We start from the raw sequence: 27,936 nt of genomic DNA, 5'->3' as shown, positions 1-27,936 counted from the left end.
AAAGGCAGGAGGAGGAACTGTGACAAGGTGTAGCTTAATGGATGGATGTAGTTGATGACTTTATGGTTAGCAAACATATGATAAAACAAACTCTGAGCCATTTATAATGTGTGAAAACTATGAAACTGTCCACAATTTGAAGGAATTTTCTGGTCTCCTTACTGTCCTTCCTTCTACGTTTCCCCCGCCTCTCTCTCAGAGCAGCAGAGTGTCAGGGCGATAGCCGGATCACATCAGATACCACGCAGCCAATCCGGCCAGAGCAGCAAACCAAGTAGCAAACAGGACCTGTCCTGTTGGGTGTCGCAGTACGGCCATAGCGAGCTGACAGGCATAAGCTGTTCCACCCGATGCAGCTGTGACACAGAAGGAGCACAAACATTAGAAAACAAACTTAACACAAGCTCCTCACCATGACTTTATACAAGCTTTATCATGAGTTTAATGTAATTTATACAACGCCGATTCCAAAACAGTTGGGATGCTGTGTTGAACGTAAATAAAAACAAAATGCAATGATTGCAAATCCCTTTTGACTTGTACTCAGTTTAAGAAGTGTAAATGTATACCCATTTTGGCGGCATAGTAGGGACACTTGCTGATGTCTCCACCCATTGCTCCATGGACGGGCATGCCAGCATCTAAAACATCCTCCTGGATGGTTTTGCCGACCTCTTCCAACTCCTCAAACACCTGCCAGCACAAACGTGCATTATGTAAAGCTTGTTGCACACTCCACATCCAGAAACTGTTCATAGATAAAACAACCAGACTGTCTGTTTTTGGATTTTCTGAACATCTGTCTGAAAGTCTGTTTTGGCCTCTTACCTCCATGTTGAAATGGAAGGCCTTGACAGCCTCGTCAACCAGCCTCCTCTTTGTTTCCATGTCCAGCTCCAGCTCGTTCATCCGACTGCGATACAGCTGCTTGAATGCTTTGGCACTATGGATGGCATCAAACTGATAGAATTCCAGGCCCTCCCCTGTGGGCGGCAGCTTCATGGCCCTCTGCGCCACCTTCTTCAGTACCTGGCCCCCAGACAGGTCCCCCATGTAGCGGGTGTAGGCGTGGGCCACCAGCAGCACTGGGTCCTCCCGCCCCACTTCATGAATACGGTCCACATAGCGTTGGGTGGACTGGGAGCAGCTGACCTGGCTCTGCCAGTCGGGGCCATAAAAGTACTCAAGGTCACGGGCCAGGGCTTCGTGGCGGTGCAGCTCGGCAGGGAAATACAGAGGCGCAAAGTGGGGGTGGTCTTTGTTTCTTTCAATCTCCTCCTCCATGGCTGAATATGTATAGTACAGTGCCACAGCACCAAGCTGAAGAAACAAGACAGAAAGGTTACAAAGTAATTCAGCCTGTCTCCTTTTTCCAGTTGTCTTCTTTTTCTCTTTATCATGTTTATTATCTCCACCAGGTGTGCGTGTGTGTGTGTGTGTGTGTGTGTGTGTGTGTGTGTGTGTGTGTGTGTGTGTGTGTGTGTGTGTGACCAATGTGTTGCAGCTTGTTTGCAACTAATCTTGAATACTACTGGACCAATCAGTGGATGTTTTTGTGCATTTTTTTGTGTTTGAAGTGTAAAAAAATTCTTCCTGATTTTCTCGAGACTGACCTTGAAGAGCTCTTTGCGAATGCGTCCCCTGAGGAAGTCTTTCACAAACTGGGTGTTCTCAGCCTTTTCATGAACCTCCTTGGTCCCTGCTGCCAGCATCTCAGACAGATCCTCAGGGCTATGGAAAGAGAAAAATAGATGCTGTGTTTTTTGACAGATGGACAGCAACACAATTTTTTGTCTTGTTCACCGTTTAAAATGACAAGTACAATACTACAATGCAATATGAGGTTTACCTGAGGGTGTCTTCTTTTTCCTCATATACAGGCTTTTCTCCATTGGACACACTTGCTGATGTCTCCATCTTCTCTGTTGACATGACTGGTGTGTTCCTGTCTGCCAGTTAGTTCACCCTAGAATCAGCGAAAGTAGCACTATATTTATGTTTTTTACAAATTACATGGCATCAGTCATATTTCAGCTTCACATTTAGTGACTCTTGAAAAAGGTGAATTTGATCTTTAAATATAATGTCTAAAGATTGTAAGGCATACAGTATACAACAGCAATTTGTTTATGATTTAGGGTTGTTGAAAATCGATTGATTTAATTAATTTTTGAAGTCTCTCAAAAACGCAACAGCACACATGCGGGGAATGGGTTAAACTTTGTTTTTATCTGCTCAACTTACATATTTACACTTTCATGGGGTTCTTGTTTTAAAAAGTATCAGATGGAAACATTAAAAAGTCCACTGGAGATGGACTTCTCAGCTCAGTCAAGGAGGTTAAGCATTAGCATCAGCTCACATTAGCCAGCTACACTTCTGAAAACTGCCAGCAAGAGTTATCATTTCAGCTGAGAAAATCCAGTCGTCAACCAGAAATGAGAAAGTGCTTTTATTTACTTCTCTGTGGAATCAAAGACCTTGTGTTTCAACAATTACTCCAAATTTCAATATTAAATCTGCCACCGTTGTATAAAGAAAAGAGGGTCATACTCAGGACTAATATCATCAGATAACAAGCCTTTAACTTGATAACGTCTAGCAGAAAACCACACAAAACCTTTTCAGCCGTGGAGCCTTTATCATTGTGTGCCACCGTTATCACTGTAAACAGCATCTGTGCAGTGCCAGAGTGGAAAGCTTGACAGGCCTAGCAACAGTAATTGAGGAGGATGGAGCTTATTGAAGGGTCAGATGTGGATTGGGAAAACCAATTCCCCAATATGATGTATATTGTAAGGTAGTTAAAAGCATTATTACTTCACTACCACATGTTTAAACAATATAATACCATCTAATTATGGTATTAAAAAAGTGCTCATTCAAGCCCTAAGTTCAGTCTCTACTGTCCTGCCTAAAATTTGGCTTACAGCAAAACCAGACAGTGTTCAGTGACTTTTTTTGTACCAATGTGTGCCAACAATGTACAGCTGCTTTTTCAGACAAAACAACAGACAACAACAACAACAATATCAATCTGCAGTGTTCCCTGTGGTTCTAGAGGTCTGTACAACTGTACTGTTGTTGTACACCAAAACAATAACAACACAGGACACGCAGGAGCAACATGTACAAGGCGAGTGAGAAAATATCAATACGCATAGGTATCCCAATATCATATTTTGTGATATTGTATAAATTCTCATAAACACTGTATAGTGATGTATTGATACATGCAAATACATGTGTAGTCTTTAAACCCCCAACCACTAGATAGCAGTGTTGTTATCTATCTTCACTGTACTGATAGCACAAAAAAGTAAACTTGCGCATGTAGTGATCTATTAGTTATAATATTACAATTTTCCTAAACTTATTGGCTCACCAGGTCTTTGTCAATATATAGTAATATATATCACGTTGTTGTACCTGAAGACATATTGTATACTCCAAGGGGTGGAAGCACCTCAAGTGATTAATCAGTGATTGATAAAGACAAACTAAAATATCACAATATTTCTGACCAAATACCTCAATATGAATATGGCAGCAATATTTTAGGGATGACTATGGGTGCTTTCACAAAATATTAACCCAATTTTTTTGATAAATAATTATAAGTATAATGATTAAGACGGTAAAAACACATAACAGAACAGCTAAAACAGTTTGGTAAGTTCAAAAAAGACAACTTTACTCTAATGCAGCCTTTAAAACCAGTAAAAGACAATAAGTCTGTCATATTATGATATAATGTATCACAATATCTAGTCCCATATTGCGATACAATATGATACTGGCATATTGCCCAGCCCTTTAACAAAGCTCTGACACAGCTTTGATAGACCTGTGTATTGGCAAAAATCTGGTGATTTGTTCCATTAATTATATGGTATCCAGAGTAACGGGCAAAAGACACTGAAATTAGCATAAACAGAACAAAATCACAGTAAATCGTCGATTTCAGTCAACAGCAAATTAAGGCCGTTATTAACGTTTATCTGCATAATTTTACTTTATAATTCAATTTCATTATTAAGGCAATTCCGTGCTTCAAGAGCAAGCTAAAAAAAACAGCTAGACAAGAGGTGTATATTCAGTTTAAGTATCCTATATGAGCCTTACCCAAGAGGCAGCAGAGGTCAGATCAGGAAAAGGGGGGTGATATCACCCCACTTCACCGTAGCTGTTGTCCCTGAGATGATGGTCCAAGGGTAGATGTCTTCTGTCAGTGAATACAGCTGCTTTCAGCCTTTGACCTTAGAGGAAGATAAGGCAATGTGAAAGTGAGAGCTGATACTGTCTGGCAGGGCCTGACTTGATTTACATCAGACAGGCTGCTTTAAACAACATGCAGGCTTGAACTATGTGAACACAACCAAAACAAAAAGCAGCTCATATAGTTAACACAGCACAGGCCGTCTGGCGTTTACCAGAAGTCTCAAAGAAGAAACAGTACATATCGCTAGCTGGTGTTGTATTAGGCGAGTTGTTTTTTTAAGTGTATTGATTCAGTTCTGTAATCGGAAATCTCACTTTCGACGAAATATAAATGAACGTATTGCTTGTAGCACCTGACTTGCTAGGAGCACCAGTTTGGAAACAACAGCTAACTTTGCTGGACGACGCTAGCTAAGTTGGCTAACAGCTAGCTAGCATTTCAACAAGCTAACAAACTTCAGATTTGACGAGCAGCGTTACATTACATTGCGGACTCGACACGTTTATACGCCTATACGATGTGTACTAATGGGTTAGAAAGCTTTGGTATCGTATAGGCATTACAAACCGTCACCCCACCACTGCACAGAGGTTCACTACAAGTCAGGTTGGAGATCAGGACGGAACTGCCCGTCCAACTCCGCCCCCAACCGGCTGCTCCATGGAAGTTATCTAGTCCTGTCTAGATGAGGACCCTAGACTTATGACACTCTCGCGAGATTTGTACGAGTTATTTCTTCATATTACCCGTTGTACGAAAAAATTATGTAAAATAATGTGACAACCTTGTATCTAAGATTCTCTTACGGTTCAGAACGAAAAAACGTGGTTAGTGATCAGAGAAATTTCATAGTTTGGGTAAAAATGATCACTCTCGCGAGATGTTTTACGGATCTGAGGTTACCTTCTCAACCCGTTCCTAAGCTCCGGGACGGAACTGACTGACCGTCCAACTCCGCCCCCACCCGGCTGCAATCAGATGCTCCACAGGAAGTGCTGAGATTGTAGTTTTTACTGCTGCTTACTACCACTACAGCAACTACTATTTCTATTTTAATAGAAAACATTGAAACTCATAGCCATAGACCATAGTAATATTAATATAAAACAGTAGGGTTACTAATTAAGGACCTGTTCCGTTTAGTGTAGCAGAGCCTTTCCAGTGAGCAAAATGCATATTAAAAGTGCCCTGACTCTGTTTGCCCTGAATGGAATGGACCCTAAATTACTATCATTGGTACCACCTGTGTTTAACCTGCTATGAGTTGTATCATGTAATTAGTTTGATTAATATCTGAGCAAAATGTTATGTAATTACATGGCAGAATATGCTGTAGAGTTACATCCAGATAGACTTTATGTATATAGGTACTCACAAGGCCAAACATCCCATTTGGGTGGTGATGATAATAAAGAATATGTTTAACCTCAGACAGAAGAAAGAAGTAGCTGATAAACAAATTCATGATTGGCTGATCAATATGTTTTATTCAGTAATGTATGCATTTTGGAAGAGTTTCAGTGCACCTCTCTGGTACAGTGAAAAGCATTGTATACAGTGTAGTACGGCGCTACTGTCAGGCGCACACAACTATTCAGCCTTTTACAGAATAACATGGCTCCTTAGGTAATAGGCTCTGATAAATTACAAATGCTGTCTGAGGTTTCAGCCCTATGCTCTCAACATATGCTTTATAAAAGTGAGTGCTTCCACTTGTTGAGAGCCATGTATTGATCCATCTGAAAATACAGCTGTGATGGCCAAGGCCACACAAATGGACACAGGAGTGGAACCTGTTAAATCCTGTGGCCAGCTCATCAGGCCGTACCATCTGCAGCCGTGTCAGAGGGGGTTTTTGGGTTTAGTTTGTTTTTTCTGTGTATTAGTTTTAGTAGATACCATTTTGTTTTCCCCTTTTGTGTTAGTTGGTTTGGCTAAGCCGGTATATATGTTCCCTCACATTTCATTTTGTTAGGTCAGTTTGTTCAGTTAACACAGTTTTGTTGCTGTCATTTTTGAGTATGGTTATATTTTGTTGACCTCGTTTATAGGCCTAATTATTAAGTTCTTGATTTATATTATTTTGTGTTATTTTTTTGGGTAAATAAAAACCCTCTTTTCAACAAATTCCTGTTCTCCTCGTTGCCTTACTGCTTGGTCCCTGACAACAGCATTGATCTATTGGCAAAGGATTTTTGTGCACATCATTTTCTAAATCCACACGGTCCTACTAGGACTGCTATTTTACTGGTAATATTATTGTGCTGTAATATTTTAGTGGTAATACTGGATTATGTCACGCATCACAAAAACCATCATATCAGCAGGCTATAAGAGAGCAACTACAAGTTGACATTCTGACCAAGCAAATACTGAAATAAATCACAAAAGGGTTGTGCATGACTGTGACACAGTTCCTTAGTTTGAATATATCAATATGCCAAATAAAATTATATTTTATTACTTGATTGTTTATGTAATGCATGAGATGTTTTTGTTTATTCCCAGAGAAATTCATTCACCATTCTTGAAAGTGAATGCATAGTTGTTGTTTTTTAAATTGAATGATAACACCAGAGTTTACTCAGTTCTGTTGCAAATCAGAAAATCAGAAATGAAGTATCCCTAATTGATCCCCCATGATGTGTCTCAATCTTTGTTATTAAACAAATTACCCTTTGGCAACATCGTCTGTTGCTCTCTGGGGACGCATTGAAATGATTACAGAGTTATAGTTCTTATATAACCTCATCAGTTTCATCATACAATTATCTCTGTTAGTGTTTATTTCTTAATTTTGTTAAATTAGTGCATCATTTTATTTGCAAAGAGAAAGCTATCAGTTTGTAGGAGGCACCACATTTGTCTGTGTATATTAGGCTTGAACCAACAAATATTAAAACATTGGTATTTTTCCATTTTAGTCCTAATACCTGTGACATTAAACTGAGGCATTTGGTGTCTGGATTCACATCAAATCTCATGGCCAAATGTTCACTGTTGAGCCAAGCACATTTTAAAAAGGAAAAAACAAAGAAACCTGAAGGTGTAAGAGTTGGAGAGGTGAAAAGGGTCAAGCTGGGCCGGAGCTTCACTGATTCACTATCCTCACAGGACTGTGCAATTATAAATGAGTGAATCCAGGTGTTTGTCTGAGCAGGTCTCAAACACCTGAAGTCTACCAGAATCTTCCTCGTCTTTCCACAGCTGAACCCTGACACGTTGGAAAACAAGATTCCTCAGTGTTATCTTATTAACAGCGAGCGGTTGCGGTATTCTGTCAATTACACATCATAGTTTAATCATGTTTTTGCAGGTGTTTTTGTGTACATGTGATTCACGCATGCTGTTCATGAATTATTTACAAGGTGTTTGTGTCCCTGAGCAGATTTGTCCATCAGTGTATGATTGGGTGCAGTCTGCCTGTGTAGTGTGTGAAAGCGTGTGTGTACGTGCATATGAGAGTGAGTGTGTGACTGTCAGGGCCTGATATCAGTCTGGCAGCCGGCTGCAGTGTCAGATGCTTGGTTGGCAGGGCAGCTGAGAGCAACCCCCCACTACTGAACCCAGGAGGCTGGTGGGGGGAAAGATGAGCTAACAAGATGATTCACTTCCCTCCAACAGTGCCAGCAAGCTGTTGCCATTACGTTAAACTGTTTGGGTAGAGCTTCTGTCTCACTGATGCAGTTCAACAGAAGAGGAGGACGGGCGAAGGACTGGCGAACTTTATATCCTTTCGGATGCTAATTTGTCCACTTATGTATGAGAATCTGACAAAACACAAAGCAGAATTTATGTTTGACAACCATGTTCACTGAACTTGATTATCAATCAAGAATCGTGCCTCATAGAAGATGCAACAGGAGGTCCATTTCACCTTTTCATCTGATGCTTTAAATTTCAAGACAGCACAAAAGGCACAGCCATGGAGAAAAAATGTTAAATAAAACAGAACTTTTTACCAGCAAAGATTTTGCCTCGTCTAACACAGGTGTGACTAACAACGCCATCAACTGCATTATTGCTGGACTGCAACATCATTAAGGTTATTAGTTTCACCTGAGCTTTTCTTGCCACGATAAGTCAAATGGTCTGCTGTGAAAAAAGTCAATGAACCAGATTAATTTGGAATCAGTAAAGAAAATCATTTAAAGTCCCATTTCTACATTTTTCATATGACATGTGTATTTTCTTTTTGTCCATGAAGCACTTATTAATTCACTTGGATTAGCTACAACATGCAAAACCCAGAACTAAGTTTGTGCATATTAAGAGAAACCTTTTATTGATCCTCTCTGCCATGAGGGCAAATGTTCAGCAGCATTAGGACAAATAGCACAGACAGCAGCTGTAACAAATATGCATATATCCACTGTAATAGCACTCAACAGAATGGTGTATACAACATGATAAACATTAAAAATGCAAACAGATCAAAACACGTGTATAATATCACAGTCCACATAGCTTTAGAGTTCTTTGGGTATTTTATGGCATCCACATGGGTTCATTCTTAAAAACAGGAAAGAATGGTGTAGAACCATTGAGTTTGAATTTGTGGATGTGGTATTGAGCAAGTAAAACAGTTTATTATAGATACACTTACCTATATTTCTCACCTTAAATTCAAACACACCAAATAAGACATCCTTAAACAAAAATAATAATCTGCGAATTAGTGACCAAAATTTTATCACAGCAATATGAAAACAAATGTTAGCAAATGCTATACCATGAAGAAACAGTTCGGCAAGTAAAGTATCATGAAGGTAGAGAAAACAGTTATGGTAGGAAGCATGATTAATATTGTTTTTGCAAGGACATGACTAAGTTCCTTGCTGTATTTCGCCATGGTGATTAACTGTGCTGCTGATGCCAACTGTCTTTAAAATGAAGAAGAGGAAGAAGAGGTCCATGTAGACTCTGAGTAACTGCAAGAAACGCCAAAAGGGCTGCCACCGTCACAAGTGTCCACTAGTCTTTGATCCAGTTACCACTGCAATGTTGTCGCAACAAGGAGACGCGTCCCTGGTAGCCATGACAATTCTCGCGAGAAGTGAGAGCTTGGTTGTGGCTGCAAAGTTTTTCGCCGCGTTAGCTACTTAACAGACTACAAGTACGGTATTTATTTGCTGACACACGGTAGACGAGTATCATGACGGCTACACGCGCTTGAATATCTGCACAGTGGATCGGGCGGTGACTCTCTTTCAACAAGAAAGGAGAAATGGGACTTCCGCATCCGTTAACTTCGATTTCGCGCCGCGGAGCAGCCCCAAATCGCTCTTATGGAAAGATGTCAACCAACTACTTGACGTTATTCCGCACATTTGTGACAGGCTGTCCTTTTCTCTGAACTCTAACGCTGACAGTTTTAAACTAACGTTTCTAGTTTAACAGACGTTTGATCGTTTGTTGCGTCTCGTCACGGCAGAGCATTAAAGTCACCACAGGGCGACATCCAGACACAAGAAGCATGTCACTGCTGTTCATGGTTGAACAAGCTATCAAGTCATGCAAAACTGAACAAGCCAAGATTAATGGCACTATTCAGCTCTACAGAGAAATATTACAAGCCTTGTAAGTACTGTTCACCCGACTCATTAACCGTACTGATTTAGCAGCGCTCACGATTTCACTTGTGTGGCGTTTTCTTAAGAAAGTAAGCTAATTTTAAGCTTTAAAAGTACAAAACACTCATATCAACGATTGATTAATACACTGTACTGTGTTAGTAAACGTACGTGTGCATGCAAAATACATGATACATACCAATATTTGATTTTGTGCTATATTAACAGCAATTATTAGTCAGAATGAAAGATCAAAGATCGCATAAGTTGAACATACGTCGCTCCGGATTCCGTCCGGCGCTGTGGCTTAGTTGGTTAAAGCGCCTGTCTAGTAAACAGGAGATCCTGGGTTCGAATCCCAGCAGTGCCTTTTCTAGAACCAAAAAGTTTAGCTTCTGTCATTGAACATTACAGTTGAATGTTTGTACATGTGCGTGATGTAGTGCGTTAAACATCAAGGTGTATTTGTGGTGAACTGTAGATCTAGTGTAATGCTGAAAGCCCCCACTCTGATGACCGATATGCATGAGGTAATTTAGGTCACAGTTTAATTAAAGGTACTATCTTGATTTTGGAGGCCCCTGTTAGGGCTGGGCAGGCATTCACAATAACTAGCTGATTTCTCACTGATTGTCTCTTTTGCTCATATAGTTCATATAGAAACATCAATATTAAACTGAAACAGTTTCACAGCCAGTTAAAACACCTTGTAGTACATTTAGATTACATTGTTAACATTATGTTGTATAGTTATATCAACCAGAGAGTACTAGCAAAAATATTTTTTCAACTTTACAATGTACTGCTCTGTACATCTCTCACAATCACAATTCTTTAATTAGTAAATTCATCAATTATTTGATGGAAAGAAAATTAGTTTCCAGCTATTTTGCTATTTATTAATAATTTCAGTCATTTTTCAAGCAAAAATGTTTACTGGTTCCAGCTTCTTGAATGTATGGATATGTTGCTTTTGTTTGCCAATAGTAAAGAAATATATATATTTTTTTAAAAAGCAGCAATTTGAAGACAGAAGGCTGATATATTGTTACATAAAATTCTTAAACTCTCAGAAATCTATATCACCTTTGAAAATCTACTATCATTTGGGATACTGGGTCAGTAATATTTAAATTATATTAATAGAAAAGTCTAATAGGGCCCAACTGATACTGGATTTTTGGGGCTGATACTCATACTGATATTAAGGTATAAAAAAAATCCTAGCTTGATATATCAGCCGATATTCTTTATACATAATATAATATATAGAATATATACACAAACACATATTTTGCAAAGATTCCTCAAAAGTGATTAACACTACAACAAAAGATATGTAATGGAGGCAATTTTAATTGAATTTAATTTTTAATTTAGTATACTTCAAAGGTTGTGAAAATTGTATTTATTATTACAAACTGTATATTGTTGTTGCCTACATTTGCTCAGTTGTTCCCACTGTGTTTTCCACAGAACACCACATCCAAAGACTGGCTTTGAGGAGTCGGATTCTGCTGACGATGCCGCTACAGGTAACAGTATAACAATAGTAATGATAATATCAGTAAAAATATAAGAGTTTATTTTGAAAGAAGTTACTTTTAGCATTAATGGTTAATGTGGCTAAGTCGAGAGAGATTGGAACAGTCATGTACAATGTAATGAATGCTCTTCTTTTAAATAGTCAAACTTCTTTCTTTCATGCCTGTAAATTATTGGTGTTATGAAATGCTCACATTGTACCTACTCTGTGCTGCCATTCTGTCCTGGCTTAACTTGTAATGCAGGCCATGTATCTACAGAGACTGTCAGATGAAGTAAAGGTAAAATAGTACAATAATTCAGCTTTAATCACATGTTTGTGTGCTGCTATCTTCAGATACAGACACCTCACCAGGGGAGACAGAAATAGAATTGCTGGAGCAAGCCCTGGAGAAAGCCCTCAGGGTTCGCACTGGCACAGGACCTTCTAAAAATGACTCAAACAAACGATTTGCACCTCAAAAGGAACCAAGCACTACAGGTGTCACATCCAAAAAGGGAATGCAGGCATCTGCAGCTTCTAAAGACAGTCGCACCACCATCAGATCAACTTCTAAATCTGCCAGTCTGGACAGAAAAGAGCAAAAGAGAAGGCCAGGTTCATCAGTATCGTCCACACTGGGATCAAAATCTTCAGCTAGCTACAATCCTGGACAGTGCAAAACCATGACTAATAGAAATGTAATCTTGAACTGTCCAGTCTCATCCGCTGCAGCAAGGAAATCACAGCAGGCTGTCTCAGCGTCTGGTTCTCATGATGTGGGTCAGTTGCACGTACACACCTCAGCCCTCCACTCTAAAAACAGGACTGTTAGAAGCGATGTGTTGAGTGGCAACGACCTTGGCAAAGCTGCAGCTATCTGCACGCCTTCTTTAAATAACACACTACCTGTTTCACATACCGAGGAGTCTGGAGCTCAGCAGAACGGGTATGTTTTTACGCAATCACAAGAACCACTTCCAGGGTCAACATTTGTTTTTTGTGCTGTTAAAATAATTCTGTTTCCCTTTGCTTCATGGCAGGATAGCTTCCGATCAAACAGCACAATGGAAATCTCTGAGGAGAAAGCAAAACAGGTGTCGAAAATCAGTTCAAATCAAGTTTTACAGCTGATTGCATAGTTTGTGTTTGGGCATTAAATTTCCCTCTACGTTATCGTTAGGTTGTGGGACAAAGTCGCTGCTCTACAAAGGAAACCTGTGCCTGGGAGGAGTCACTTCATGGAGAGATTGAGAGCTACGGTATCCATCCTTTCAGAAATATAATCTCGTGCAGAGGTGCCCAGACTTTTTCCCTAAAAAAACTGAAACTTGATGTTGGGCCGCATCAAAAGAAAAAAGCAAACACTTACTGTATTGTGCCAAATTGTACTGTAAGATCCAATTTCCCCTAAAGAGATAGTTTGGATTATTTCAAGTGGGGTTGTATGAGACACTTGTCCATATTCAGTCTATTAACTACAGTTGATGGAAGTCGGCACGTCCCCAGTCTGGAGCAGTAGCACCGGGGTTGGAAGCTGAGAAAATGAACTGCTGAGGATGGGGTCAGAAGAGAAATGTATTTTTGCCATTTAAAAAGTTTCAATATCAAAGTGTACGGTATATTTAGAATATTTTAACTGCTGTACTTTGCTGTAAAACAGGCTTTTCTGACTAGAAACATTATATGAGCCAAATATTGTTCTCTATAAAGTAAAATAAATCACCTCATACACACCTCATAATCACATCAACTGTCCCTTTAAGTGGGTTAGGGTTGGTGCTCAGGTTATGAAAAATAAGTAATGATTAGGGATCCTACACATTCAAAGAGCATTTTTACCTCACACAGAATAAAACAGCATTGAAACTATGCCTATAGATTTATTTTAGAAAATACATTTTTAGTTGTTTTTCACTAGAAATGTCTGGCAGGCCAAATCAAACCTTATGGCGAGGCAACTTTGGACAGCCATTGTCTACTGTCACTGTTTTTTGTTAAAATTCCACTGATTACCATTCACAGCACGAGTGTGTTTCTGAGCAAGTTTGATTACTTTAGTTTCTCTAAGCAGCGCATTGTGCTTGACCTTGTCTTTCTGACCCCTCTAGTTCCCAGAGGACTGGCCACGTGGTAGCCCAGACCAGACCAGGGCTCTGGTCGACAGACTGACTCACCAAGGGCATGACCTCGCCCAGCACTGCCAGACAAAGGAGCTTCTGGCCAAACAAACCCCAGGAGCAGCCACAGAGCTGGGTAAGAGCCTGGCCAGAATTTCACATTTAATTAAACAAAATTTGGAGCGTAGAAATTTATTTAAACTCAAAGAGAGTTTGCCCTCATTTAAATTGATGTCAAATTACAAAAATATAAAATAAATAACTGATTAAAAAACAGCCTCAACAATCCTTTTTCTACAAATCATTTGGAAGCTGATCAGTTTCTGTGACATGATTTTCTGACGCAATGTGTTGACAAGGCTGTTAATATGTTTAAATTTAAAATTCTCATCAAGCCGGATGCCTAGATATTTCTATTTAGAATGATGAGAAATGTATAATTATATTAATTATATAATCATTATAATAATAATTGAGAATGATGACACAAGTGTGTGGGTGAGAAAATGATAATTTGGGAAGGAGCTGGCAGGAAATCATTTGATGAGAGCCATTTGGGCTGATTTATATCAGTTTTGAGCCTTTCCTCCGCCAGTCATGCTCAGGATCATGGAAAAGCCTGTGAGATTTTTAACAATTACAGTGACAGCAACATGAGTCTAATTAACACATTGCAATGAAACTGAACAATTCCACTACATCCTGTAATAATGTTGCCACTGTTTTGTTTGTTTTTTTGTTATATGTTTCTGCACAGGTAGTGAGACGCTTGAAAGTTTGCAGATGGCAGAAGCAGAGCTCCAGAACTTTGCAGGCCAAGTGAGAGAAGGTAGGAAATCATTCCTTTTCATGCATTCGCTCCTTAAAGTATCACATATCAACCTGACTGTGGTTATACAAAGGTGGGCATGAGCCGATAAAACAACATTATTAAGGTGATTTATTCCACAGCACATACTTATAAATAATATAGAGCACATCGAGGGAGAACTCCTGACCCTGTGTTTGACTTTGATTACCCAACTGTATTTGAATTATCATGACTGGGTGTCAGGGTATCACTCTCTCTATACCTACAGTATGTAACATGGTATAATTTCCATTACCTCCAACGACACAAGTATAATGAAGCTGAATGCCCAGAGATTTTCCATTCACACCACTCAAGTGACCGTATCACCTTCACGGAGTGAGTTTTGTTTATGTTTACCGGTTATAGCTCCAGTGCAGCGCAAGTGTGTAGCTAAAGCCTGTGTGAGAGAGAAGTTTCCAGTAATTTCTAACTCCCCGTTTAGCCCACACGCCTCCATCTGTGTTAACCATATGCATCCAATCTAGCATCACACATCCATGGCTCAGCAAGTCTTTTATTTCATAGCGTTTTATTTTCCAGAGAGGGTTTTATCGTTTATTGCATTTTAGCAGCATTTGAAGAATGATTGTGATGAACGTAGCGTGCTAACGAGCTAATGCAGCCTCTCCATCTTGGCGTATGGAAAATGAAAGCAGAGCCGCAGTGAAACCTCAGTGCCAGATCAGTACTTTCCTTGGCCTCGACAGATCCCCCTCCCTGTGACGGTGGGGTTTTAAAGCTGTCTATCCTGACGTGGCTAGGAAAGGGCCCGGCTATTTAAAGCTGAGGCAGCAGAGCAGAAAAAAGTTTTAGGGTACGGTTGCTCACGCTCACGCTCTAAAAATAACCATATTTTCCGTCAGAGTGGGAAGCATGGGATCGATGGAGGCCAGAGGGAGGTTGTCTTTGCCCCACTGGGGCAAACGGTGTGTGGGGAGATGGGATGATTGCACTCCTGCCCTCGACTATAACCTACACGACAGAGGCAGAGCTCCGAGAGTTGGAGAGGCTGAGGATGAGGGTGGCACTGCTGCAGCAGGAGATTCACCTGGAACAGGTAAGGGTTATGTGCTTTAAAGGGACAGTTCACCTCAAAATCAAAAATACATTATTTTCCTCTTACCTGTAGTGCTGTTTGTCCATCGAGTTTTGGAGATATCAGCCCCAGAGCAGGGTGCGACGTTTATGTTAAGATGAGATTCAATCACTTGCGCTGTCGCGTAAGTGGATCAGAAATCTACTTGGCAGAAGTAAATTTTTACTTACCCCCGTAAGACTAAAATTAATTTTCATTCATTTTAATCCAGGGTTGCAGTGTCTATGAAATTGCAGAAAATACACAAACAACAAAAAATGTCTAAAGTGTCAAATATATAGGTGTGTAAATATGTTGTTGTCAATTCATAACCTCCATAAGCTCCAAAAAAATGTATATGGATAAATTGGACTACTACAAATATGTATTTTTGATTTTGGGGTGAAGTATCCCTTGAAGCACCTGGTAAAACAAAAGTTCATCTGTGCTAACTGCTAATAAATGATGTGCTGACACTCTTTTCTTCTGTATGACAGGCTTTGATGGACGCTCTGTCCCCTCAGCTTTCATCTATACTACCTGGCCCTGGATGTCCCAATGTCAGTGTGCTAAGAGACGTGTACTCCCTGCTGGGTGAAGGAGGGCAGCGTTTCCCTGCTCTAGTCATCGACTCTGAGCCAGAGTGATTACAGAGCATATTACACTGGTGTGTCTGTTTATAAAGTGCTCACCTCCATTTGCACATGCAAGAGAAACAAAATATTATAAACAGCTCAATATAATGAAATCCAGTGCATCACCGATTGAATCCCTCTGGCACTGTCAATAAAACCTTTATAACATTATAAAGTTCACAAAGAACAGACCGTCATATTGGACTGCGTTAAACTGAGGAGGTGTATATTGATCCTTGAAGAATGAAGAATCAAGATGATTATTGTGAGGAATCTGTTGTATGTGTTGACTGCTTTTATTCAGTGTCTGATGTCATATAACAATGTGCATGACTGAAAACAAAACATCTTTTCTTTTATGTTGTTTCTGATCATGTTGTCCAAAAAAACCCAGCTCTTTATGATCTTAAAAAAAGCCATTTTTGCAGCATCTCTCAGATAATAATTTAGCCTGAGAAGCAGAAGACTGTTCTCAACGCATAAAGGAATACTCGACCCTTCAGTTTATCTGAAATATTCAAAATCAGCATGGCCTATGACATAAATCTGTATAATATCACATTTACTAGGCGATACCAGCATATGGCAAATAGGGTTCACCATCTGGATATTTGTGATTGCAGGTGCTGTCATGAATATGTTATATGAGCAGACTAGGTTTTATTTTTGTAATGTTTTAATGCTATTTTCCAGAATAGTGTACAGTGTGAAAATGTAAAGGTATAATATGTAACATTTTCTTTAAAAAAAACCTAATGCCTTTCAAACATCAGTTATGACCCACTGGAAGAGTATGGTGGTGTTTGCCTTTATTTTTTTTTTATTTTTCTGGATTTACCAACCCAAAACGTCAGTATTTGATGTCCTGGTATCTTTCTGGTATGTTTATGAACAGCTCGGACAAATCCTACTAATTCTACCTTTTACCTGGTGCAGTAATGAAGCTCTTGTAACACTGGCTGTACCAGCAGATGGCACTCAACTCACAGAAGTGACAGCAAAACATACTAGCAGGTGACTGATAGCTTGTTTAGTCGTTACTGTTGTATCAAAAGCTGTCAGTTGTCAGTTGGATTGATTCAATCCGTGACCAAGGCTTTCATGGAGGAAATAAGACTAGTTTTGATGACGTACGAACATGTGATGGTTTCTCATCAGAGTGCTGCGTGACTGTGGGCCTGCTGGTCCATGTATTTAGGTGATGTGAAGGAACAATGGAGGCGTTTCATCCTATTTTAATGCTGTCTTTCACTGAAAGCAGCAGGGACACCATGACTTCAGGCTCAGCCTCCATGTGTTCCAGTTTCTGCCTACTGTCTGGCATATCAGAGGTTCCAAAGAGCTTCCATAGTGCCTGTCAGCTATTAGATGAAGCTGCAACAAGTAATGAAACAAGGAAACTCTACCATAGTGTTTCTCCATATGATTTGATTTCCATGCTGGGCTTTTAGACTGTGGCATACATTGAGTGATGGATAACACGTATGGGGCCAATACTATGTGTCTGCGATCTGAGAAAATCGTGGTTTTGCTCACCACAAATGTGGTGTGAGGGCGTGTGTGAGATGCAGGAGGGCTCAGAAAGGCCAAAAAGGCTCGTGCCCACAGATGACGTGTGGATGGCATGGGCTGTGCCAGACTGGGCGACAGGTGGCGCTGGGTTCACACAGCAGGCCGTGGGTGTTTGAGCCCTGCTGCACCAACCCTCACGTACACACAAACACGGGGACACACACACCCAAAGCCGGCTGAGTCACAAAGACGATGCGCTTGGGGGGCTTGGCTCGCCACATGCTTCAAGCTGGAAATGGCATGGTTCCCTTAGGAGAGGAATAAAAAACAGATTATGAAAGGGAGAGGAATAATTTAGTGCGTTGTTCCCTGTGTCAAAAACAACAGGAACACAGCGACAAAGCAACTCCTGGTTTAAATCAGAAATACACTCACAAATGTTCACAACAGTCCTCTGAGTATCGGACTAAAACAATGTGCTGCAGGCTTTTGGTCCACCCATACAGGCCTGGATCAGAGTGTGTCAAGGGAGTAAAGGAGGAGGCAAGAGAGCATCCTTGAGATAATGTCAACACTACACTCTTAGGAATATGGGTTCCAAAAGGGTTCCTCCTTAAGGGCTGAGGTTCTACCTAGAACCTACCTAAACTCTGGGTTCTATTGAGAGCCCTTTTCATCCAAAGAACACTTGTTGGAAGAAAGAGTTCTTCAAGGATTATTCAAATGCTTGAAGAACTCTTTCATCAAGGGTTCTTTGTACCATAATCTAAAATGGTTCTTAGTAGAACACCCTGTGTGGGCTCTAGATAAAATCCTAGGAATATATGGAAAAGGCTTCTTGGAAGAACCCCCTAGGTGGGTTCTAGATAAGTTTTTCTTAACTCTTGGAATATAAAAGAGTTCTTAGATGAACCCCCTAGGTGTTTTTTTTTTTTTTATAAAACCCTTGGAACTGCAAAAGTACCACATGGGTGGGTTCTTGTTAGCACCCTTAATAGGTAGAGTGGTTCTGAGTTAAGGATGGAAACATTACACCATAGAAGCGTTTTCTGTTGAACCTGCCATGGGTGGTTCTGGGTGTAACCCTTTTTGTTGGGTTCTAGGTAGAACTCTGGGAATTTCCCAAGTGGAAGATTTATAAAAGGTTTTGTAAGGAACCAAAAGTGGTTCTCTTGGAACAAGCTGGAGAACCCTTTATGGTTTTAGTTAGCACCTTTATTTTTAAGATCGTGCGCACAGGTCCCAGCGGGGGTGGCGCCTACGCAACTCAGCCTTCCTGTGACCTGCATACATCAGCTGCTGCTTGGTTCTGGCTGTCGCCAGCAGCTCTCCCACTCCCACCGCCGTGGCCTGGCCCTGCCCAGGTTACCCACGTCTCACGCCTTTGTCCCATTTTTCCCACGCCTCTTTTTGTCACATAATGGAAGTTCCTAGGCAATTCTACTTTCCATGGAAGGAGCATTTTCTTTCCCATGCCACACATGCTCTCACACAGAGTGGGACAGAGTTGAATAGTCTCTTCTTTGTCATACACATTCCTTCCTACTTGTTCACCTTTTTTCACCCTTTTCATTTTCACTTTTTTTTTCTTTGCCTGTCCACTGCAGTGCTGGAGTCCAAGTATAAGTCCACAGAAACCGAACAGTGCTACCAAGAATCCACTTCTCTCCTTCAAATGGCCATTGCTATTGAACATCTCTTTTCTCCTGCACCCCGCCCCTCACAAACACATTCCTCATTTCCCCTCTTTTCCTCCTCTTGTGCCCATGTACAGCTCTGTTGCTGATTGAGCTACAGCAGAGATTGTTAAGTCAGTGTGGTCATCGATTAGGTTGCATTACAGTTTATTATTTGATTTTCCCCACTATCCAGCCGCTCTGAGCCAGCTTCCTCTGTTGGATTGAATTTTTTTTTTTTGCCAAGGGAAAGAATACAATGTCTAACCTAAAAAGCAGTTGTCCTGTTGAGACAGAGGCATGTTTGACTTTTATATGAGAATATTAGGTATCTCTAATCTAATAATTTGTGCTTTGTGGGCTTTAAAGAGCAGGAATCCTTTGATCTAATTATGAGGAGAAACCCTGTTGTTAAGCTGAAGTCGTGCAAGGGTTTTACAAATGCATGGAAATGTTTTTGAAACCCATAATTAAATCTTAATGGTTGCTGTTCACCCACATCCCTGGTCTTAAGCGGGTTCAGTGGGTAACAGATTAAATGTATCAGGATTATGTAATTAGGGTAAAAAAAAAAAAAAAAAAGGTAACTGTATTCCATAACAGTTTCAGAAAAAGAGAAAATCAGATTACAGGTACATTTAATCAAAAAAGGGTATTGTTAGCAGGATTACAATTATAAACTGCATTTTAAAATAAAGAGCAAGTAAAACCACAGCGAATCTTTAAGTGAATTTATCATCATTACCTCTAGTGAAAAAAAGTGCTTCACTGGGTGCAAATTTTAACATAATCTTGTCTTAAAATCAGAAAAGCGGAACATCACAGTACAGTGCAAATTTTGACCTCAGCTGTGAAAATACTGTCATCAACATATGATTTAAAAAAAGAAAAAGATTTTTACGGGACCAACTGCCAACGTTAGCAACACAGACCAACCGCTAATGTTGGCTACACAGAAAACTATTTTGGGACTGTAGATTGTAAAGTTGGTGATTGCGATGGTGTGTGAGTGAAAATGCAAGCCCCTAACCAGAAAAGCTTATGGCACTTTACTTGAGTGTGAAGTGTGACTATCTACTCAACAATGTACATTTAAATGTGCATCTTTACCACTGTTAATGTAAACATGCATTTGTGCACAATAAAGGAAGAAATGGCTGGACAAAAAACATTGTAAACTTACCACAAAATAATATTATAGTAGGTGAAACAGTTTAACCATATTTGGTACTGGGGTGATCCAGAAGTAATGGAAAGTAATCAAGTTACATTATTTTAATATTTTTGTTACTGACTACCTTTTTGTACAGGTAATTAGTAACTGTATCAGAATACACTTGAAAAGTAACCCTCCCAACCCTGCTCTTTAGATGTCTTGGGCTATGTTTTTTATGCCTGCAAAGTTGCAAGAGATGACTTTTTAGACCGATACTGAGGTTTAAAAAAAACAAATTGGCTTTCATGCATATTTAAATACACTTGGCAACACTTTGTTTCCCATATAACTGTAGGTAAAGGTACACATAGACTTCAAATTGCCATAATCTATATTAAGTTCACAGTTAATTTTCAAAAAGCCCGGAAAGATAAAAGAAGATAAAATGCCGCCACAGTAAATCCAGTAATGCCTGAAGATAAAAGCAGGCATTCAGCTGTGTACACACATTTATCCTTCCCTAACACAGCTTTTCAGATGTGGAGGAGTGAGATTAGCAAGTATAGGAGAAGAGAGCTGTCTGGATTGATTTTCTTTTCATGGCGGGCGAGTCTACTGGGGGATTAACTACTACCAGGTTGCCTTCCATTCAGAAAGGCCTGGCACCAGCAGAGAGCGTGGGTGGGAAAGGAGTGGGGGCAGCCTGTGGTTTTCACAAGCGTGTTCTCTGTCACATGTGGCCATGCTAATTAATGTATTTACACTTTCATTATAGGAGCACTGTATATTTAATGTACTCCTACAAGTTAGTGTCATCCAGTGTGTGCATGCACATGAAAGGAGTGTGTGGGTGGTTGTAGGATTTCGTCCATGCATGAGCTAGTAGGGTGCAATAGGAACACCAGCACCGTATAATATGGAAGTGACACATCTGTGCTGTTGCAGTGCGTGATGAGATGCCCCTTTCACCACCAACTATCTGTAAAAAGTCGCTTTCCAGTCTGAGATGATGAGGGATTCCCCTTTCTCCTCTGATTTCCAGGCAGCAGTATGCTTCCGTGTTCCTCAAGGGAGGCTTTTGTACTGCAGGAAAATAAAAAAGACTGCAATTGAGAGGCAGTGATGGGGATGAAGAAAAGAGGGTGCAGTTAACTCTTCTCCCCTCCCCCTTCCTGTGCTTCGTCAACCCCTATTCTCTCTGCTTCAATGTTTGACGTCACTCAAAAGGAGACCAATCAGAGCACTTGGACATCCCCATTTTTCTTCCCTAGCTCCTCCCCCTCCCACGGTCCCTTATATATCCCCCGTCACTACATTCAGCAGAGTGTACAATGTGCTGCCAGAGAGCCATCAGGCAGTGTACAGAGAAACAGCCAGAGAGGGAGGGAGAGAAGGGGAAAGTGTGAGTGGATTTCAGCGCTGACTTAGAAGCCTTCATCTCACACACTCCAGCCATTTCTCCGGTCTCACACAGACCTCCTTCTTCCTCTCTTTTTCTGCCTTTCTCTATTTCTGTCTGTTTCTCCAGGCTAGAGCTGACTACGAGCGGGACCCAAGAGGCCAACGCTGCAGGCTGGTTTCAGGATCTACCAGCCCTCATCATCACCATGGGCTGTACCACGGGCCACCTGGCATGCCAAACGCAGCCCCAGACCAACTCAGGGCAGGAGAGCCAGTCCCTGGAGACTGGTAGTGCCAAAGTGCCTGAGGTGCTCTCCTCTCTGGAACGTCTGTCGCAGGCCACAGGGGGTATGGAGAAGTCCTGGTACCGCTGCATCTTTCCCTTTGGAATCATCTCCTTGGTGATTGGTGTAGCAGGAACGGGTGTAACCTACACCTATAATGACCTGCCTCAGACTAAAGTGGTGTCAGTGGTGCTACTTGTTATGGGTGTTTTGCTGTTGTTGATGGCCACTGCCTGTTGGACTGTCCACAAGAAGAAGAGAAGGAAAAAGAAAGAGGGGGGCTCGTTCACCTCTGAGCAGTGTCCCCTGTGAAGCGAAGGGGGAAAAGAGTGATAGAACTCAAAAGCAAAGACATACCCAGGGCTGGGAGCTCAGAGGTTGGCTAAAGAAGCCGCCACTTCACCTCCTCCCAGTGCCAAATCCCCTCTATTCTTTATCACAGAGTTTGACTCAGCTCATACTGGGGAGAACTTGGGCTGAGAAATCATAGAGAGTGGAAGAACAGATAGACAGACAGGACACTGAAGATCTGTTTTGTCTGTAAGGTTTGGACCATTTTGGATTGACGATGGGGGATCACCAATGTCTCACATGTTCTTTTATCATCAGACAGCAGGTGTCCAATGTCAAAACAACCTCAGAGGAGACACACAAATATGCATTGCGTACTGCATGCATATTTACGCACACGGATACATGGCCCTTGCAGTCCTCTCTCACATGCACTAGGAGCCACAGAGGGAGCTTGCGCAGACACCCAACACGCTATGCAGAGCTGCTGCTGGAGTCAATGCTGGCGTCACTAGACACGTCAGTCACAGCATTCCTCCTGCCAGGACAGGTGACTCTCCAAGAGGCCAGAAGTGGGCCAAAGACGGCAACCTGATACCCAACTGAAAAAGCAGCGCACTCGCGTCAGCGGCCAGCGTCATTCACTCGTCCTGTGACACCGCAGCAATGTGTTGGGGGCTTTTTTTACGCAATGGGAGAGTGGAACTTGAGTCCAGCAGGATCTTACTGGCATCTGTGTGGACGATGAACTGGAGAGGGCAGAGGACCTGTTGGGGAAGTGGAAGGTGTTTGTGTGTGCTCAAATAAAGATTCTGGTGAACTGAGAGACTGTTGTACATTGGACCTCACTACTAAGGAACAAAAGATTTGCACATATGACCATGTCCATGCCAAACAAGAGAAACCTAGTCAAGCAAAATAGTCTGAAAGTAGCCTCAGCTTCCCATTACAACAGAGTGGGGCACTGACTTTCTGACTGACTGATTTGCCCGCTTGTCAATATGTGAGCATTTACGCCCAGCCTAGTGTCGTTGTGGGGCACCTCAGCTCCACAGGCCAGGATTATTGAAGGACACTGCCTGAGGGGACATGCCACTGCAGGGACACTTTGACTGATCCTGCTCCCCTACGGCCCCTCCCGCTTGGTGCCTTGAGCAAGCACTCATGGAAAAAGGCTCTGTCGCATTCCCCCGTTTCCATCTGAACCCCCTGAGAATTTCCCCCCTTGTTCTCTCCCTCCCTTTACCCCAACAGGACTATCCTCATCCTCCTCCATCCTACATGCCCAGTTCCTCACTTGATCCCACTCATTTCCCCATTGTGACCCAGGAGGGAGTGTGTACAGCCTTTTGTCACACATGTTAATACACACACATACACGTAAATGTAAGCCTCATAGTCCACAGACATTTCACTCTCTCTGTGCCAAAGACATTGGATTATTTTCTCTCTCGTGGAGGAAAAATATTTACTCAGAGTCCCTTTGTTGGTCTGAAAATAGAGTACAAGGCTTTTCTCTCGTGAATACAGATTGTTTGTTCTCTAAGTGACTCTGGGGTTTCCCTTTCCTACACTTTTTCTTTCAGAGAGAATGAGTGAATGTAGCTGCATACATCAGCTCCACATCTGTGACGAGGTGCTTTCTGTTGGTGTGTGGTCTCACAGGATGAGGCACACAATGGCATTTTATTCTTGTCTTAAATATTCTGTCACTGAATGTAACATAGGATGGAAAGGTAAATCACGGAAGGAAAAAGTGCAATGTACAGAATGTATAGATATTGAAAGGAATGTAAATCGCCTTTGTCCACGCAAAAGACTGTGTAGTAGCACTCCTTTACCCTTGAGAACCATCATTGATCACTGTTGCATCGATTCTGGCTACCAGATTAGTGACGCTTGTTGCTCAGTAAAATGTGTCTATGCATCCAGAAGTAGCAGTTAACACACAATGCCAAAGACTGTCCTGAAGGCCAGCACGCCACTTACAAGGCTGCATCTGCCTGTCTGCTCCAATAGACATGCAATGGATCAGTATTGTCTCACGCATTATTTGCAGCTCAGTGTGCATTTAGATGTTCTGTTGCATAGAGATTGACAGCTGAGTTTAAACAAAGGGAAGAAAGGGGGAAATAAGGAGGTAACGGTGGAAGACAAAAGTAGAACCTGGGAATTCATTCCTTTAATTTCCATGTGGGAGTGGGAAACTAACTCTGTGGCTTGTTTGGGATCAACCATCCTGAAAAGAGCTGCATTATTCTTTGGGGATGTGATGCTGGTAGTAGCAGTGAAAATGCCAAATGAAGTCTAATCCGAAACGTTTTCCACTGACAAAAACATAAAACTAAAACAAACAGATTGGTCTTTGCAGGGCCACATCAGCCATTAATCTTTTCCAGGTAAATGTCAAACAAAATCTTCATAAAGTGTATTTATGAGAATGTCTTTTTTTTTTTTTAGCTCAGTGCACTGATAGCCTCTGAGCAGTGAGGTGAGGCGAGACGAGACGAGAACAGAGAAGCCCCAAGATACATAACACAATTCATCAGTTTATGACAATGACAACATGCTTTTGCTCTGCCCTGAATTTTGGCTTGTGTACCGATGCGATTTCCACACGTGTAGTACATATTTAGTACATTGTGGTTGCATAGTTGTACTTGCTAATTTTCAAACTATATTGTGCCAGTTTTTTAACACTAAACATTGATGCCAGGTGACCAGAATTACTTTGTGCTGAGATGTGAAGTGATTTCCCTTCTGCCTTCTGATAAACTAAAAGGGAAAATCTACCTCTCTCTGCTGCAGGGGAAATATATCCCTCATTCAGTAGACAGACGTGCTGTCTGCATATGCTGTTTGTCACTCCAGTGAGTGACACAAAATATGTTTATTTGTGTGCCCTCTAATATTTGGTGCTGTAAATACGACTATTTTATATTTCTACTGTATATTTCTACTTAACTGTACATTTTAATTGTTGTATTAAATAAATGTTATGTGAACACCTGGGTGTGTGATGTTTTAGTTTGTAGGTTGAGGAAAAAAATCCTATATATACACCAAAACTATCTAGGTGGATAAATAGCTCTATAACCCAGAGGAAAAATTTGCCGTTTTTGATTTTGGGGTGAACAGTCCTTTTAAATATAACTTCTTATTATTATTAGATCATTCAAGGGGTAGAGGCAATAACCTTTATCCTGAGAGGAAGATCCTCTGAACAGGGGTAAAAATACAGAAGACAGATAGATAGTGAGGAGATGATTATTCGATTTTACTCTATTTTTGACAGTAGATAACTGTCACTTCACTTAACCATTTACAGATCATAGAAAAATTCTTGGGTTGATGAGACGACCAGAGATTCTTCTATGCTTAAAATTGTAATGCTGTATATAGAGACACTGCCATGTGCTGCTTTGCCAGCTTAGATGATTTAGTCAGATACCCAGAGATGTGGGATGTTTAAGATATTACGACCAGTATCAACCAGAATAAATGACTCCCCCTATTGGCAAAGTGATAAATCAAGCAAGCTGTCTTTATAGTGACAAAGATGATCTGCCTGTTATTAACACATGGATCTGTTTAAGTGAGACTGCTGGTATGATAAGACATTTTAACATTTAATCAATAGCTATGTTAGTAATTGTAGATATCATCAACTGCTTCTTGACTAGTTAGAACTCCATGCCAACATATGCATAATGTCATTTTGACTAGTAGATATCTGTATGTATCTACGATATCTACAATTCCTATCTCACTTGTCAAAATGTGAATACTTGATATCAAATATTAATTTCTTACTAGTTGAAAAGCTCATTGTACATTTCTGTAATTAAATTACATCCAGTCAACTTCTACCACTGACTTCTATGTAAACTCAGTTGCAAATATCTATCATTCAGTTTTTACAGGGTTTTTACGGGTGCTGGAAATGTTTGAAAACACTTGAATTTTATTGTAGTGTTTTTCTAGTTTTGAAAAGTGCTTGGATTTTTTGATAAAGTCCTTGAAATTGTATTTGCAGTACTTTCATATTAAATTGCTTCCTGACTAAATAGTTTGCTTTTTAGATAAAGAAACAAAATAAATGGGATATTGGCTCAGGTTGTATAGGATGCCAAGTCTACTTATTAAAACATGAATCTTTGTCATGTTTTCCTTTCTGATTAATCGATTGATGCTTTTATTATCAGAACAAGTCTGAAATTTGTCCTGCCTCACAGAAGCTCCATTTGCAATATCATAATCAACAAACATCAGGACAAAAAATTAAATATGTACATCCAATATGACATTATAGTCACAAAAGATGAGACAGGAGATGAACAATACACTTCATTTAACAATATAAATGCAGAAGATGACATACAACATACATTTGATCTGGGACTGAGCATCATATTTAAGTTTTAGTTTTCCAGTCTAACTTTATTGAAACCTCTGATTCGAAGGTAACAGTCTGAATTCACTGTTCAGGACATGGCTGGCATTAAAAACAATGTTGCTCGACAATCTTGACTTCAGAGCAGTGGACAAACATTTTTTGTACCATGTAGTATTACAGTACTGGAGAACACTGATAATCACAGAGGTAAAAAACAGAATAAGAATTCATTTGCTCACCCCAAAAGACCTGAGGCCCCGCAGAAAACAAATTCTTTGTTGTGTCCTTTTGCAGACAAAATGAATTAATTAATTTGTCACCCTTCTGTAGAGTGCTGTCATGAAACATAATTTTGGTTATTTATAGTATAATAACCTCAGATTTAATTTTAAGAAGTGAATAATAGTTTTGAGAAGACCATATGTGTATAAATGTGTAATTCAACCGCAGCTGAAGGTGTTGGAAAAGCTTGAAAATACTTCTTGAAAGTGTTTCAAAATTGCCTGAATGTTGTAAAAGATGTAGGAACATGGAATTTAAATGTAATGTAATAACTTTGTTTGTTTGTAAGTAGTTTTCTTTAGTTGCAGTTCTGTTCATTGATATTTACAGCCAGTGGTGGACTTTCTGGGTAGCAGGGGAGGAAAAAAATTTAAATGGCACCAGCGAGCCAAAGATCGTGATGTGTATACACATTCCTCTGTAATAAAAACACAGCAGGAACTATTAATTACTTAACCATTTAGAGGAACATACAGGTTAACTAATTTCCTATAGGCCAGCCTATGACACTGCATCATGTTTTCTCCACTGGAAGGGCATTAAGGGCACTTGTCTGCTGGAAAGACACCCTATAGGGCATTTTATCGTGTTTTATTTTATTTAAGTTTTTCTGACACAGGGTCACTAGGGGGGCAATCGCCAGGTCACCAGTACTACAGCTCAATTCTCACTTGTCAAAATGATAATTATTGAAACCCCAAATTAATTTCTTACTAGTGGAAATGCCAGTTTTAGTGGCAATGTTACTAGTTGTAAAATTACATATGAATTGTGGAAAGATGTTGGCTCGTTATTGTTCATAGTTGAGAACATTTTTTTCTTATTAATCTAATTTGCTGCTTGTCAGATTTCACATCAAATAGAAAATTATAAACAAGAAACACAGTTATTTGTTTTAATGAATGAAATTAAACAATAAGTAACATTAGTCAACT

General features: G+C 40.4%; 3 protein-coding genes and 1 non-coding gene across 6 annotated transcripts; 3 read left to right on the top strand and 1 right to left on the bottom strand.

The window, feature by feature from the left end:
• Nucleotides 1-38: 38 nt before the first annotated feature.
• hmox2b (heme oxygenase 2b) lies at nucleotides 39-4,848 on the bottom strand. 2 transcript variants are annotated; one of them, XM_084743899.1, is made up of 6 exons: nucleotides 4,126-4,848; nucleotides 1,850-1,966; nucleotides 1,614-1,731; nucleotides 829-1,320; nucleotides 570-693; nucleotides 39-356 (listed from the first exon to the last, which is right to left on the bottom strand). In XM_084743899.1, exons 2-6 carry the CDS (start codon nucleotides 1,930-1,932, stop codon nucleotides 229-231), a joined length of 945 nt encoding a protein of 314 aa, XP_084600025.1. In that variant the 5' UTR covers nucleotides 1,933-1,966; nucleotides 4,126-4,848; the 3' UTR covers nucleotides 39-228. The 2 variants fall into 2 exon arrangements, with proteins under 2 accessions (XP_084600025.1, XP_084600024.1); XM_084743898.1 differs by lacking the exons at nucleotides 39-356; nucleotides 4,126-4,848 and adding an exon at nucleotides 2,245-2,909 and having other exon boundaries at nucleotides 529-693.
• A 4,766-nt stretch (nucleotides 4,849-9,614) lies between these two features.
• Nucleotides 9,615-16,023, top strand: tedc2 (tubulin epsilon and delta complex 2). The gene is made up of 9 exons (XM_084744318.1): nucleotides 9,615-9,802; nucleotides 11,272-11,330; nucleotides 11,678-12,269; nucleotides 12,364-12,417; nucleotides 12,504-12,582; nucleotides 13,432-13,576; nucleotides 14,198-14,269; nucleotides 15,157-15,350; nucleotides 15,866-16,023. The coding sequence occupies exons 1-9, from the start codon at nucleotides 9,699-9,701 to the stop codon at nucleotides 16,013-16,015; spliced, it is 1,449 nt and encodes a 482-aa protein (XP_084600444.1). The 5' UTR covers nucleotides 9,615-9,698; the 3' UTR covers nucleotides 16,016-16,023.
• Nucleotides 10,092-10,165, top strand: trnat-agu (transfer RNA threonine (anticodon AGU)). Its single transcript has one exon. It is a non-coding gene; the product is annotated as a tRNA-Thr (tRNA).
• A 23-nt stretch (nucleotides 16,024-16,046) lies between the features above and the next one.
• On the top strand, nucleotides 16,047-25,330 carry LOC146309509 (uncharacterized). Of its 2 annotated transcripts, none has more exons than XM_084744317.1 (2): nucleotides 16,047-16,268; nucleotides 21,876-25,330. In XM_084744317.1, the coding sequence occupies exon 2, from the start codon at nucleotides 21,955-21,957 to the stop codon at nucleotides 22,342-22,344; it is 390 nt and encodes a 129-aa protein (XP_084600443.1). In that variant the 5' UTR covers nucleotides 16,047-16,268; nucleotides 21,876-21,954; the 3' UTR covers nucleotides 22,345-25,330. The 2 variants fall into 2 exon arrangements, with proteins under 2 accessions (XP_084600443.1, XP_084600442.1); XM_084744316.1 differs by lacking the exon at nucleotides 16,047-16,268 and adding an exon at nucleotides 20,135-21,749.
• The last annotated feature ends 2,606 nt before the right edge of the window (nucleotides 25,331-27,936 follow it).

The sequence above is a fragment of the Lutjanus erythropterus genome, chromosome 19, assembly GCF_056507025.1.
Source record: "Lutjanus erythropterus isolate fLutEry1 chromosome 19, fLutEry1.hap2, whole genome shotgun sequence".
Classification (NCBI taxonomy): Eukaryota; Metazoa; Chordata; class Actinopteri; order Lutjaniformes; family Lutjanidae; genus Lutjanus; species Lutjanus erythropterus.
Note: the sequence above shows the minus strand (reverse complement) of the source record. Positions and strands in the feature narration are given on the sequence as shown.